Source organism: Neopelma chrysocephalum, unplaced genomic scaffold (assembly GCF_003984885.1).
Source record: "Neopelma chrysocephalum unplaced genomic scaffold, ASM398488v2 Primary Assembly neopelma1_63, whole genome shotgun sequence".
Classification (NCBI taxonomy): domain Eukaryota; kingdom Metazoa; phylum Chordata; class Aves; order Passeriformes; family Pipridae; genus Neopelma; species Neopelma chrysocephalum.
The window spans coordinates 15,597,161-15,609,928 of NW_020897720.1; the positions used below are offsets into that span (position 1 = coordinate 15,597,161).

At 40.7% G+C, this 12,768-nt stretch overlaps 1 protein-coding gene across 4 annotated transcripts in view; it reads right to left on the minus strand.

Moving 5' to 3' along the window:
• GABRB2 (gamma-aminobutyric acid type A receptor beta2 subunit) overlaps window positions 1-12,768 on the minus strand; it is a 111,887-nt gene that overhangs the window by 65,211 nt on the left and 33,908 nt on the right. For all 4 annotated transcript variants that reach the window (XM_027682991.1, XM_027682992.1, XM_027682990.1 and 1 more), the window contains one exon: window positions 8,093-8,313. In XM_027682991.1, coding sequence (XP_027538792.1) covers window positions 8,093-8,313 — 221 coding nt within the window. The remainder of the gene's footprint in view (window positions 1-8,092; window positions 8,314-12,768) is intronic.

The following is a 12,768-nucleotide window of genomic DNA, read 5'->3' on the forward strand; positions in this document are numbered from 1 at the left end:
CTCCTGCCTGGGGTTTGCTCTCTCGGGCTCCTCCTGGCCCTGAGACATCTCTCCCATCTGCTCCCACAGATGGCACATTCAAGTGGATGGAAAAGAAGGGTTTTCCAAACCTTTTCTGTTCTCTCTGTTCTCCATTTAGGTGGTTCTAGACCAGCAGAAGCAGGGAGTGTTCTAGGGATGAATATTCAGAAACAAAAACGCAGCAGAAAAAGAACCACTGCCGCCTTCTCCAGGGGATTTAGGGGCCAGAAAAGCCTCTGGTGAAGGGCCAGGGCCAGTGGCTGCATTCCAGCCTAAAGCTCAGGGACAAGCACAGCTCCAAGTGCTCTCCTGTGGTGACTCACACACATTCCCAGAGTCTGGAGAACTCACCTGGAACTACAAAGCTGCAGAGTTTCTTATACCTTATTCTGGCTTCTCTTCTAAGCAGGACTGAACACTGTTCCAGGAAAGCTCTCCTCATTGATTTGCACGTTGAGGACCATGAGAAATTTCAATTTTCAGAGAATTAAAAAATAGAAAATAGATCCAAGGAGATGAGGAAAACAAATATATATAAAACCCCTCTAGACTTTAGGAGTTTAGGCAATTCTTATTTCTCAGAAACCATTTTACTATTTTGTAAAGTTCAATAACAAGTATGATAAAACAGTGGGAGAACAAATCAGTTATTTTCTTCCCAGAAGGTGCATTAAAATACAAAGGAAATCTTTTGGGGGGGGGGGGGAAATCACCAAAATAAGGTATTTAACTGGAATGAAAAATAAGCCCAAACACTTGCACTTTCAGATATAACACTTGGTAAGGACAAAAAAAGACCCCTTCATTTAATAAACAGTATTCTACAATGTCTCATCAAATATGTCAAAGAAAAGCTTCCTCTGTACAACCACAAGAACAATCAGAAATTGTGTTGTGTGACCCACAAGAGGTATTTTTACTTACAAAGACAGTGTCATAACTTTGTTTTCTTACACATGCAAGGCCCCCTGCCCCTACTTATGGCCTCCATCTCACATTTTACCAGTTTTAGTCAAAAAAACATGTGCAAGTAGAATGTATACCTACACAAATATCCTGTATTTATATATCAAATACACAGCATGTATTTAAGCTCATGTGTGGATCCATACATTTAGCATCCATCCCATTAGCTCAGCCTTGGTCAGGGCATCCTGAGACTTTTCAATGTGAAAATTGCCATTCTCAGCATCACCAACTACCAGCTCAAATGTGATATGATTAAAAACATTACAGCAGGAAAATGACAGATTGCTGTAATTCTAAACTATATAAATTATTAAATTTTAATTTAAGATTAAATGTTTGATGACCTCTATTTGTTTCTGGAATATGCAGTGCCCTCAGAGAAATTAAACTATTACATGGTTCTATAGCTGATAGAGTTTTTCTTGCTAATATAGAGCAAATGCCACAGTCTGTCTGTTAGGCAATAAAACTCAGATTTTTTTTTCACTTCAATGTAATGTAATAATCTTGGATAATAGGGCTGTTAATGGAAAAGATTCCTATGACTTAAAGCTTTTTTCTTATTACGCTTAATTGAATTAATTATTCACATACTAATGATTTAACAGCCACTTCATAAAAAATAAAAGCAAAAGACCTTTTTGAATATTTATCCCATACTTAAAATCTATTAAAGGAGCTGAAATAGAAAGATATCATTGTTTTCTTTCAGATAGTGGAGATATTCAAACTACAAATACCCTCCCTGCTGCTGAGGATGGATGGTGAAATGCTGCCATTGCAAATCCTACAGCAAAATGCATATTTAATCTATAAGCCCTTAATTGAAAAAGATATTTATGACAGCCGGTGATCTCCTTTTTATTCCAAAAATTGCATCCTTCCTAAAATTGGCTCGTTTTGTGAATGGCTGCTGGGTGGGAGGAGTGAACAATGTGATCCTGCAGAGGATGGAGCAGATTTTATCTCCAAACCAGCCTTCCCAAGGTGCCCATTGGGCTGGCATTTTATCATTCTTCATAACAATGCCTGGCACTTATGGAGTGTTTTATGGGATCAAAGCACTTTACAAACTAATTAATTCATCTTCACAACACCCCTGTGAGAAGGCACGTTTTAGCTTTACAATTTAACAAATGCAAGAACCAAGCAGAGAAGCTGCAGGACTTGTTTCATGTCCAGCTCTTCAGTTTATACATCGTTAGAAAGAACAGTTCTAATTCTGTGCTTTATTCCTTGGGACCTTCAACAGAACTGTCTGCACGAGAAAGCAAAGCAGACTCTGGCCCATCCCTTGGGCTGGACTGACACCTGCTTTGTTTAAAACAACAACTGATTGATTTCAGCACAACTGGGGCTCCCAGTTCCTTTCCTGAGCTGATCTGTGCTGACTCACAAGACAAGAGCTGCTCTCACTGCCCTGCCCCAGGATTTCCAAAGGATGACACTGGGGTGGCAATGCTTTCTTGTTAAGGCAGATGATGCTTTGGACTCAAAATCCTACAGAACTGTACTGTATTCCAGTTTTTCCAGTGTTCACAACAGTTACATGACTTCAATTTGAAATTAAGTTTTACTGAACTGGCATTTATTTCTACCAGTTTTGAAAAAGTTCCTGCTTTGAACGTGTGCACACAAGATTTCAGGGTTCTTACCCGTGTGTATGTCTGCTAACAACCTTGAAAATCTGGACACAGAAATCCAGTTCACCTCATTTCTTGTGCCTTTGGAAACAACAGCGTGTCTGACTGTGAATTACCTTGGGCAAGTGTTGGCAAAGTCAGTAATTGCATCTATAAATGTGAGCACTGGCATACAAAAATGACTCCGTTAACACAACAGAAACACTTGTTCACATGCTGAGATTCTCATGTTCAAACAAGTCTTAAACAAATTACTTTTTACTTCCTCTTTGCAATGCCTATATGTGCCTTATTGTCATTTAAGAAATTTAGTTTTATATGTTCACAGGAGGTAAAAAGAGAGACAAGAAGTGATATCCAACATTAAAAAAAAAATTGTATATTTAACTGGGGCAACAGAAAGCTGCTGACACTTCCTCCACCCTCATAAAAATATGCATAATATTTATTTATTTATTTTAACAAATGGCAACACTACTTTGAGATGCTACCTCTGCTTTCTGTGCTCCAGGGGACCTCACTGGGGGTTTATTGCCTTTTCTCCCAGCCGGAGTGGAGGCTGCAAAGCCAAGAGAAACATCCATGTGCTGGAACAGCTGCCCCCCTGACAGGAGCAGGGTCAAGAGCAGAGCATCCAAAGTTACATCCTCCCCCCAGAACAGAAGGCCAGGTCCTCTGTATCCTTTCTGAAATCCCCAAACTTGGAAAGATCTCGAGAAAACTTCTTGTTCAGCATGAATAGCATTATAAGCCTTTAAACAACTCCTGTCCAGCTTCTGGAAATATCATTTTGTAGCAAAAAGGCAGGAGAGATCTCTCACTTTCTTGCAGAGGAAATTCTGTAATAACATGGATATCTGAAATATTATAGGCAGTCCAAAGACATAACTTTAATTCACAGAATCACAGAATGTTTAGGCATTGGAAGGGACCTTAGAGATCATCTGCTCCCAAATCCCCCCTGCCATGGGCAGGGACAGCTCCCACCAGACCAGGCTGCTCCAGCCAGCACAAACCATTTTAAAACTGGGCAATGCAAATTTACCTCCAAATTATCCTGAAGAATTTAATTAAAAAATAAGACTTATCAGGAGGGGAAAAAAAAATTAGATAAAAAAGCAAAAAGTAGCAAAATAAAGATCAGATGATTTACTGAAGGATAGATGGTGTGAGCAATTCACCTGTCCAAGAGCATGGCCTGAGAACCAAAGGCATTTGGAAAGGCAATTCCTTTTTAAACTGTCCATCAGATTTTGTAGCTAATAAGCTGCATATGAGAAGTTAAACTGCTCAACGAGTCTATTAATACAACAAAAATGCCCAAGGCTATTTTAATAGAACAAAGTGTGGGCGAATCTATTTTACTTGCAACAGTGAAAATTTCTAAGCAGCTGAAACTGAGTGAGCAGACAGCAGAAGGCACAGATGAGACAACACAAAATCCAAGCATCCAGGACTATTTTGGATTCATGTGACTCAATGCTGGTGGCAGGAAATAGAGAGAAGACAAAGCAAGCCCATCATACACATAATTCTCTCATTTCTGGGAGATTACTGTGTTCCATCAGTCAAGTAGGAATTATTGCTGGCTGGCTTGGAGACTTAGAGTTGGCAATGTATTAAATGGATCTTGGCAAGTAAAACTGTTGGGCTTTCAACTGTTGGGACAAATCTTTCCTTTCTGACAGAACTGCTCTGTTCCACCTCCTTTGGTTTTCCTGTTGGCTGCAAGGATGGGAGGAGGCCCCTTAGCACAAGTTCTGTATATATTCTATTTCTCAGTGAAAAACACCCACAAACAGCAGTGACAAAAAGCATAAACCCATCCTACTGAAGAGATCCAGCAGCATCCAGAGCTCCTGGGCATGCAAGTGCCAGTCCATCCCCCAGCACAGGGCTCTGGGGAGGGGACCAGTGTGTGAGATCAGTGCCAGGGCTGCTGAGGGTGCAGAGCCCCCTGAACAGCTTTGGCTGCAGCCACTTCTTCAACCAGATCTACACCCAGCACTCTAAACTGGGGAACAGGAGGCTCCTGCTTGTCACCCTTCTCAAATCTTCTATTCCATCCCTGGAAAAACCTCAGAAAACTTCCAGTACTTTCAGAGCATGCAGAAATCAGAAAAGAGATTCTTCCCCAGAATTATACAGAATAAAGCAAAAGAGAGCTGAACTTTCCGTCTGCATTTTAGAACAGACTTGATGTCAAAAGTCAGAGGAAATTTTTTACATATATATATATATAAAAATACATTATAAAAATAACAAAACTTCTCTACTGTAGCACCTATCTCCGCTCAGTGTATTATATAAACCAGATATTTTAACATACAGACATTTAATTAAAACTACATTTTTTCTTGAGTTCTGACTGCATATCTTATTCAAGCTTTGCTCACCCTACTGTAAAATGTTATCCTAGATTCAAATCTCTAAATTTACTGTTTTATATATGTTGTCAGATCACTAATATCCTCTTGCAAGTCATCTTAACTACCAACATAGCAATTTTCCCTGTAATGACTCTTCATTTAAGACTATATGTTTACAATTTTCTACCATTTAGGTGATTTAAGTATATCATCTATTGAATGTCCTGATCTTGGCAGCAATGAATTTTCTTGCCAGATGGAATATGAAAATAACATGAAAGAAAACATTTTCCCAAAGCACAGATAGCTGGCAGATATCCCTCAGAAACAAAAACCCTTCTTAACCTAAAAGTAGCCAGTCTGTCATGTTCTCTGTAAGAAAATGGTCAAGAATTCAGCTCTGCCTTTCCCCAGTGCCTGCAGCCTGCCCAGGGCAGCTGTGAGGTCAACTTGCCAACCCCAGGGATGCCCCAGCCATCATCAGCCCCTGCTCTCTTCCCTCCCCTCCTGCAGTGACAGCACAATCCAGGTGCTTCCCAAAGTGCCTCCTAGTCCTGCCTGGAATTTACCTTCCCAATGTCAGATCTGATCAGATGTGACATGAATACCATGGATGGGCTCACAAAACCAAAAAGAACAATGTTCAGGGATCACTGCTTGTGTATGAAATAGAGATTAAACTATAGGGACATAAAAGAACGGGATGGTTACATTTATATTAATCAGATCCCTTGCAGTTCAGTGCATTTGGTCACAGCAATCAGGGTAAATGCAGCCAAACCCACAGTAACACGTGTGTGTGCATGGGATATATGGACACACTTGGTTATCAACAGAGGCACAGGGAGGTAAAAAAATTTAAGACTGACACTTAAAGGAACCTCACTTTAGTAGAACACAAAGTAAGAATATGTGACTGCAAGTGTAAGCAAGGGTAAACAACAAAGCAAGAGTAGTAGTGATTTTCAGACCAATAATGATGTATGGGATTCTCTAGCTGATATGTGGAAAACACAATTAAGCAGGCATTTTTAAGATCTGTGGAAATTACTACTAAGCAGGCATTAAATATATCAGTACTGTGGACACTTGAAATGACATTAACTCTGAATTGGATTTAGATGAAATAGATAGAAAAAGCTACTTAAGGCTATAAAACTGAAACCTTAATATTAGACTCAGATCACTGATTGCCACATGGTCCAGTGAAGGCAAAGGCAGAACATGGCCCCTCACACCACCCTGTCATGGTACCACCAGTGGATCTGCCCCATCCAGCCCAGGGGCTGAAAGATATTCCAGCCAGAAAGCCTTTCTCACCTCCTCAGCTGAGTCTGAGGAGGAAGAGAAGGGATCCTCTACATTTCATCACAGAATGATGATTGTGGATCGTCCATGGATCATTAATGATCAGGACATAACAGAAGGGGTTTTCTTGCCACATCCTCATCTCTGAGGGGTCTGTCCATGGCCACAGTCTCTGCACCACAACACTCTGACTGTCTAAGGAACAAGAGGGGTCGTTCCCTCTTGGCTCTGCAGTTCCACAGCTGCAGGAGGGCTGCAGACAACTCAGTCCCTGATCCTGGGGATGGGCAGGGGGGCCCAGGGGATGCTCATCCTGCCACTGCCCTCAGAGCACGGCTCATTCCAGCACAGCAAAGGAATGGTGGCAGAGCTCCCATCCATCTCAGGGCAAAGGGAACACTTGAGATGGACCCAGCAGAGTCTGACAGGGATGTGAGAATTGATAATCTCAAATATGACATTGCTAGATAGACCAGAGTACTAGAAAATTATTTCCTGATCGGAAAAAGAAATTGTCTAAAGACCTTTAACTTTGGGTTGTGCAAAAGTTCTACAACAGAAAAAACCCCAAACCAACTAAACGTGTGGATTTAATATAAAAGCATTTTGGACACCATATTGTGATTGAAAGTATTGAAGAAAATAACCCTGGGTAATAAAGGATTCAAGCAGTAATAATGTTTCCTCTAATTACATTAAACAGCTTTAAGTAAAAAATAGACACCATTTCACTTTATCACATCTTATAAAAGATATTAAAACTGATTTGCTATTTATGCTTAATGAAAAGGAGGAAATGTTTCACCTATTTCTAATTTATTCTGAAAAATAAAGATTATGATTTCAGAGTCTTAAATTGAAAGTCAGGCTGAATCCATTGTTATTCTTGCTCTCACTGCAGTGACACAGATGTCTGGTACGAAGGTGGTTTGTATTTCACTTTAAACTACAACTCTGTTCCAAGGCTCCACTGAACAACAACCACCTCCAGACCTGCTCCAAGCCACAGTGCCAAACCTTCTGCTCCCACAGAACACACACCTGGACCCAACACAAATGGCAGATCCAAGAAGCAGCTCTGCATTTTCCATCGTGAACCCAAACAATGCTCTGTCCCCTCCCCAGCCAGGTCCTCAGTCACCTCTGGCAGCAAGATTTTAAATCACCTGGTTTTCCTACCAACATTGCTAAGCAGACACTTGCCCCAGTTTTCAGACCTCCTCAAGAGTGAACTCTCTTGCTGCTTTCTCCAGTCCCCACTCTCCAAACACACACAACAACAAGAACATTTCAAGCCACACCTCTTAGGGAAAATCAGAAAGCTGGTTCATACAAACCAATATAACATTTAAACAAAAATATTTATAAAATATATCAGTTAAACTACCAATTCATCTAGCATATACATTTTCCATTTTTTCCTCTAATCCTCATTTTGTATTTTCTATTTCAATTCCTTTGAGGAAGCAATTCCAATCCAGGCTTTTAATCCTGAATGAGTATTTCAAATTATATTTACAGTCTTATCTGTTCTTAATACAAGTGTCTGAACTGTACTAAAAATGGCATTTTATCTCCATAATTGTACTGAAAAAAAAAAGAAAAATTTATCTGTCCTTAGAATGCTTAATTTAATTTTTTTTTCTGGAATATCATCAGTTACACAGAATACAGCAATAAAAAGAACAGCATTAAGAAAGGCAAGGAATGGGGTTTATTTTTAGGCTTTTAATCGTGGTTTTAAATGAAGAGCCAGAAGAGTTAGAAATGGTTCACACTGACCTGAGCCCATAAAGGACTGTTCCATCTGGATGCAAACGAATCATTCTGTTCTTCACAGTGACCCCGTGGACAAAGGACTTCTTGTCATTGAGGAAATAGGTGTCAGGCACCCACAGCTGGTCAGCTACTCTATTGTCCAGAGTGAGGTTCAGAGGGATCACATTGTAGGACAGCCTCTTATCCCTCCAGGCTTGCTGAAAGTACATTGTCAAGGTATAGTCCTGGGATGACAAAAACAAACAAAAATGGCATTGAAACAGATGGCACACATATGGAAACCTGACAATGCAAATACACAGGTACCCACTGGAACTGTTCTTAAAGGCAAACACTTCTGCTCACAATTTCCATAAGTAGATTTATTTATTTTTACAATACTGAACATCTTGTATATACTTAATAACAGCAAGGAGAACACAGAGATGATGAGGCATTCACATTTTATGAATGACTTGGAAGTCTCACTTCAATATTTAAAAATAAAATGGAAAAAAATATAGAATTTAACAGTCTGCAAATCTGTGCAGCACTTTCCAAGCCTGGGAGTTCTAGGAAACAGGAACATTCACAGACCCAAATTTCACCTCACGGTCTCTGTACTCAGGAGCTTTGAGCAGACCTTCTGTCTCGGAAGCTGCAGTTACCACCCAAACACTTCTCTAAATTAAAAGCTCTTCAAAGTCTGTTAACTTTCCCCTGGGCACTGAAACCAAGGGAAGCCTCTGAGGTTCCTGTGCTAAGGACTCTCAGTCTTCCACTCAATTTTACAGCTGAAGTAACTCTGCTTACTTTGCTGAAGAATTCCGAGAGCACAATTAGCGTGTCGCTGAATATTCACAGTATCACCAGACTTGCAGGGTGTTGCTGCAGGTCACTGCTGGACACTGTGTCCCAGCTGCTTTGACCTCTGGGTGTTTTAAAGATCAATATACTTACAAAGCTTGTAACAGAGTGCACTCAGATGGATCAGTATAAACTGGGTGTTTTATAGAAATGTGCATTTCAGTGGTGGAAACACTTATTTTTTGAAGCATCTTTCCCCAGAAGAGCCCATGTACACGGCCTTCAAAATGCCTCTTCAATTTTCACTGAAGGGAGAAATCCCTGTTCTGCTGTGAAGAGTTCTGGCATTATTTCCTTATCAACACAAAGCACGGGTGGCAGTGCTGCCCCTCCAGTCCTGCTGCCTGCAGTGGTTCAAGGGCAGTCCCCTCCATGTGCTGCTGGAGCCTGGACCCCTGAGCACAGCCCCTGCTCCTCCTGCCAGGGGCACACACAGGGACAAAGCTGGGCTGGCACCAGGAGCCAAACACCAAATAAGTCTTCCCAACTGTTGTACTACCAAATACATTCACCTGGTAACTATTCTATAATCTGGTCGGTTTTAACAATCTGAAATCTCTTCCCTTCCCCTCTCCCCAGGATCAGGATGAGATTCTGCTTGCAAGAACATTCCACCTACATCCGAAGGGTTTTGCTGTTCTGCCTCATCACTGCTCTGCAGGATTTGATTCATATCCAGATATCAGAGAAGCTTCAGTAATATACTGGCACTAAGAACACATATTAGTCTTTATTATGCTAATATATCACGACATGAAGTAGATGAGCTGTAGCAATTGTTCCCCTATTATGCTTGGAATGCTGTACTTTATTCCTGTGCTAAGGAATAACCCACATGTATTAATATATAGCATATATATAGAACATGCTTCCCTCTTTACACCTCAGTAAAAGGAAGAGAAGAGGAGGAAGCAAACTAAACATGCCTGGTTCAGTGCATGGAAAGGAATTACATAAAAGTGCAAATCTGGAGCACTGGCATAGCTCAAAGGAAAGCCAAGTCACCAGGCTGGAGTTCAAAATCAAACACACTGTGTTCCAGAAAGAGCTGGTGTTCCAACTAAAAATTATCTGTCATCTGTTGGCCCTAGTTTTCAGATGTGACTGGAGTTTCTGATGGTCAAAACAGAACACCTTAAATAAATGTTTATAAAACCCTCACAACCACAAAAGAAGCAGAGGAATAGAAGTAAAGGATGATTTTAATTTGTTAAGGCTTTAGCATCCTATTGAATTCACAGGATAGGATTGTTAGAAACTCAGTGTAAGTCTGAAGATGAAACAGGAGGGAATTCATGTTCAAAGCCTAACACAAGGAAGTAATTCCAGTGAGCTGAAAGGAATACAAACCCAAACCTCCTGATGATGTGTGTGTACACCACTGCACACACCAACTGCAAAGGTACAGCCCATTTCCAGTACAGGCAGAGACACATTGCACCCACAGAAATAAAGAGGTCCCTCAGCTGCCCTGGCCACGTGAAGCTTGAAATGCTGCCACAATTGTGTCAGTATTGACAAAGCTGAAAGCAAATCTAGAATTTAAATCAGCAAACACTGCATTTTCTGTAAATACACAAATAATATCAATTTTATCTCTTTCATTATTACTCCATTGTTCACCTAGATTTAAATTTAATAAACTTTTTTTATTCTGTCCAGAGCAAATTTTAGGCAGCAGAAAATGGATCATTACTCCTATTCTATCCTGAGCCAAGAAAAGATCTCTCCTCAACAGGTAAAATTCATCTCCCCAGTTTTCATCCTCTTTACTTCACACAACAAACAGAAGGGCAGCAAATATGAGACCGAGTTAATCTAATGCATAATTTCCCATATGAATAAAAAAGTATCCAACAGTTTCATTAGTATCACCACATTTAGGAGGAAGTTCTATCCTGAATGTTAACTGTGTGGTGGTTGCCTGCAAACACTCTTAGCTGCTGGAAATGTAAACAAGCTGGGATATTTAAACTTAAATTTAGATAAACAGAATTGCTGCAGACAGCCAAGGAATCAGTGAGTGACCATCGATTTCAATGACCTCAGGGAAGATACTGTGCAGAAAAGCATCAAATCTGAACACTGGCATTCTTATTTAGACTCACATTGCACTGATGCTCTCAAATAAGTTTTCTTAAGTAAAAAAAAACAAACACCAGCTTGGGCCTAAAAAATAAGCAGGAAGAATATATAATATACAAAGTATATAATCTACATTTTGTATATTATAAATACAACATATAACAGCGTGGAGTTGAAGAAGCTATTTATCTTTGCTCATCAGTAATGGATGGAGAACTCATTTGTGGTTTGGTTTAAGTCTCCTGGTTATTCCTAACTTGTAAAAGTATTTTACTACATTTCCAAGTAAAGCAATTTTAAAGTGGAATTATTTCCTTCTGAAGACGCTCTAAGCTGAAGGTTTTGCCTGAACACTACATTTATTTAATATGTACATTTAAAAAGTTGTTTGGTGCTGACATATTTAGAAGTGCCATTTCTTAAAATATTAAGAGCATACATCTACACTGCAAAATGTATTTTAATACAATAAAAGTCAGTATATACTTGAGAAGAAAGGAGCAAATGTGAATTCTCTTCCTGCCCAGCCTCAAATGCAGTTATCAGTCACGTGCTGTTCCTACAAGGAAAGCACACAGAGTGTCTCACTATGTCAGTGGTCTGTAAAACAATACAAAACAAAGCACTTCAAGCTAAAGGACCTTATTCAGTGTATTTATTTCAAAAGCAGTGTCTTTCCCTGAGTGCTGATTCACAATCCTTTCAATCCTCATTTTGTTTAAAACCAAACACTCCAACAGGTTCGATTCCTAATTCTCAATCCTCTCATCAAGAATGATGTGAAAGCTCCACTCTGTTAACACTGGACACACCACAAGGTGACTCACATAGAAGGAGAAAGAACTCTTCAAAGAATGGGTGATACCAAAGAAGTGTCAAAATAAATTGTCATGTGCCCTTTCAAAAAATGCACATCAGGAACCTCACACAGAGTTCAGGCTGAACTCCCTCAATCTCTCGAGTCCCTGTTCCCAGCCTGGCTTCAAACCCATGGAACACTTGTAGTTAACTGTGTCTCCTCAAACTCACAAAGGGGGTTTTCTTGATGGGAATTGTATCTTCCAAAGTCTATGATCTTCCCAAAAAGAAAAGATCCCAACAAGCAAAGTTACCACTTATTCTGCTGCAACTACCTCAGAATTAGGCCCCAGCAATTCTCCTTTGCCAGCTGAACACCAGAGCAAAGCTGGGCTGTGGATGTCCCACATCAGCTCTCAAACAACCCAGTATTGCTGACTCAAGCCAGAGGCCTGGGCACCAAAGCCAAAGGAGTGCCAGCAGAGTTGGACTGCAGCAGAAACCTTCTCACTGCTGCTTCTGTGAGAGCTGCAGGAAGGAACTGGATAATTTCAGAGACAAGCTGGTGAATTGGTGTCTCCTCAGTCCCCCTGCCAGCAGCCAACATTCACTGTTTGTACACTGATTCACACAGTGCCACAGCTCCAATGCACTCCTTGCACTGACGGGAATAAAGCACTTCCAGCTGATGTTTCTGCAACCTCAGCTGGGTTACAAGACACTGACACTCGATTTTCCTTTGCCAAGTCACCCCCCCTGAACCACAGCACCTTCAGCAGCCCCCAACTGCTCATGGTCCCCCCAGGCCACCTCCCTGTCCCTCAGCCCTCTCTGGTGTGTCCCCTGACAACAAGGGGCAGATTGACTGAAGGGACCTTGAACTGCAAACTGTCACCTCCCTGCCACTGCTCAGGAGTCACATCCCTGGGGATCTCAGATCGTTCTCTTCT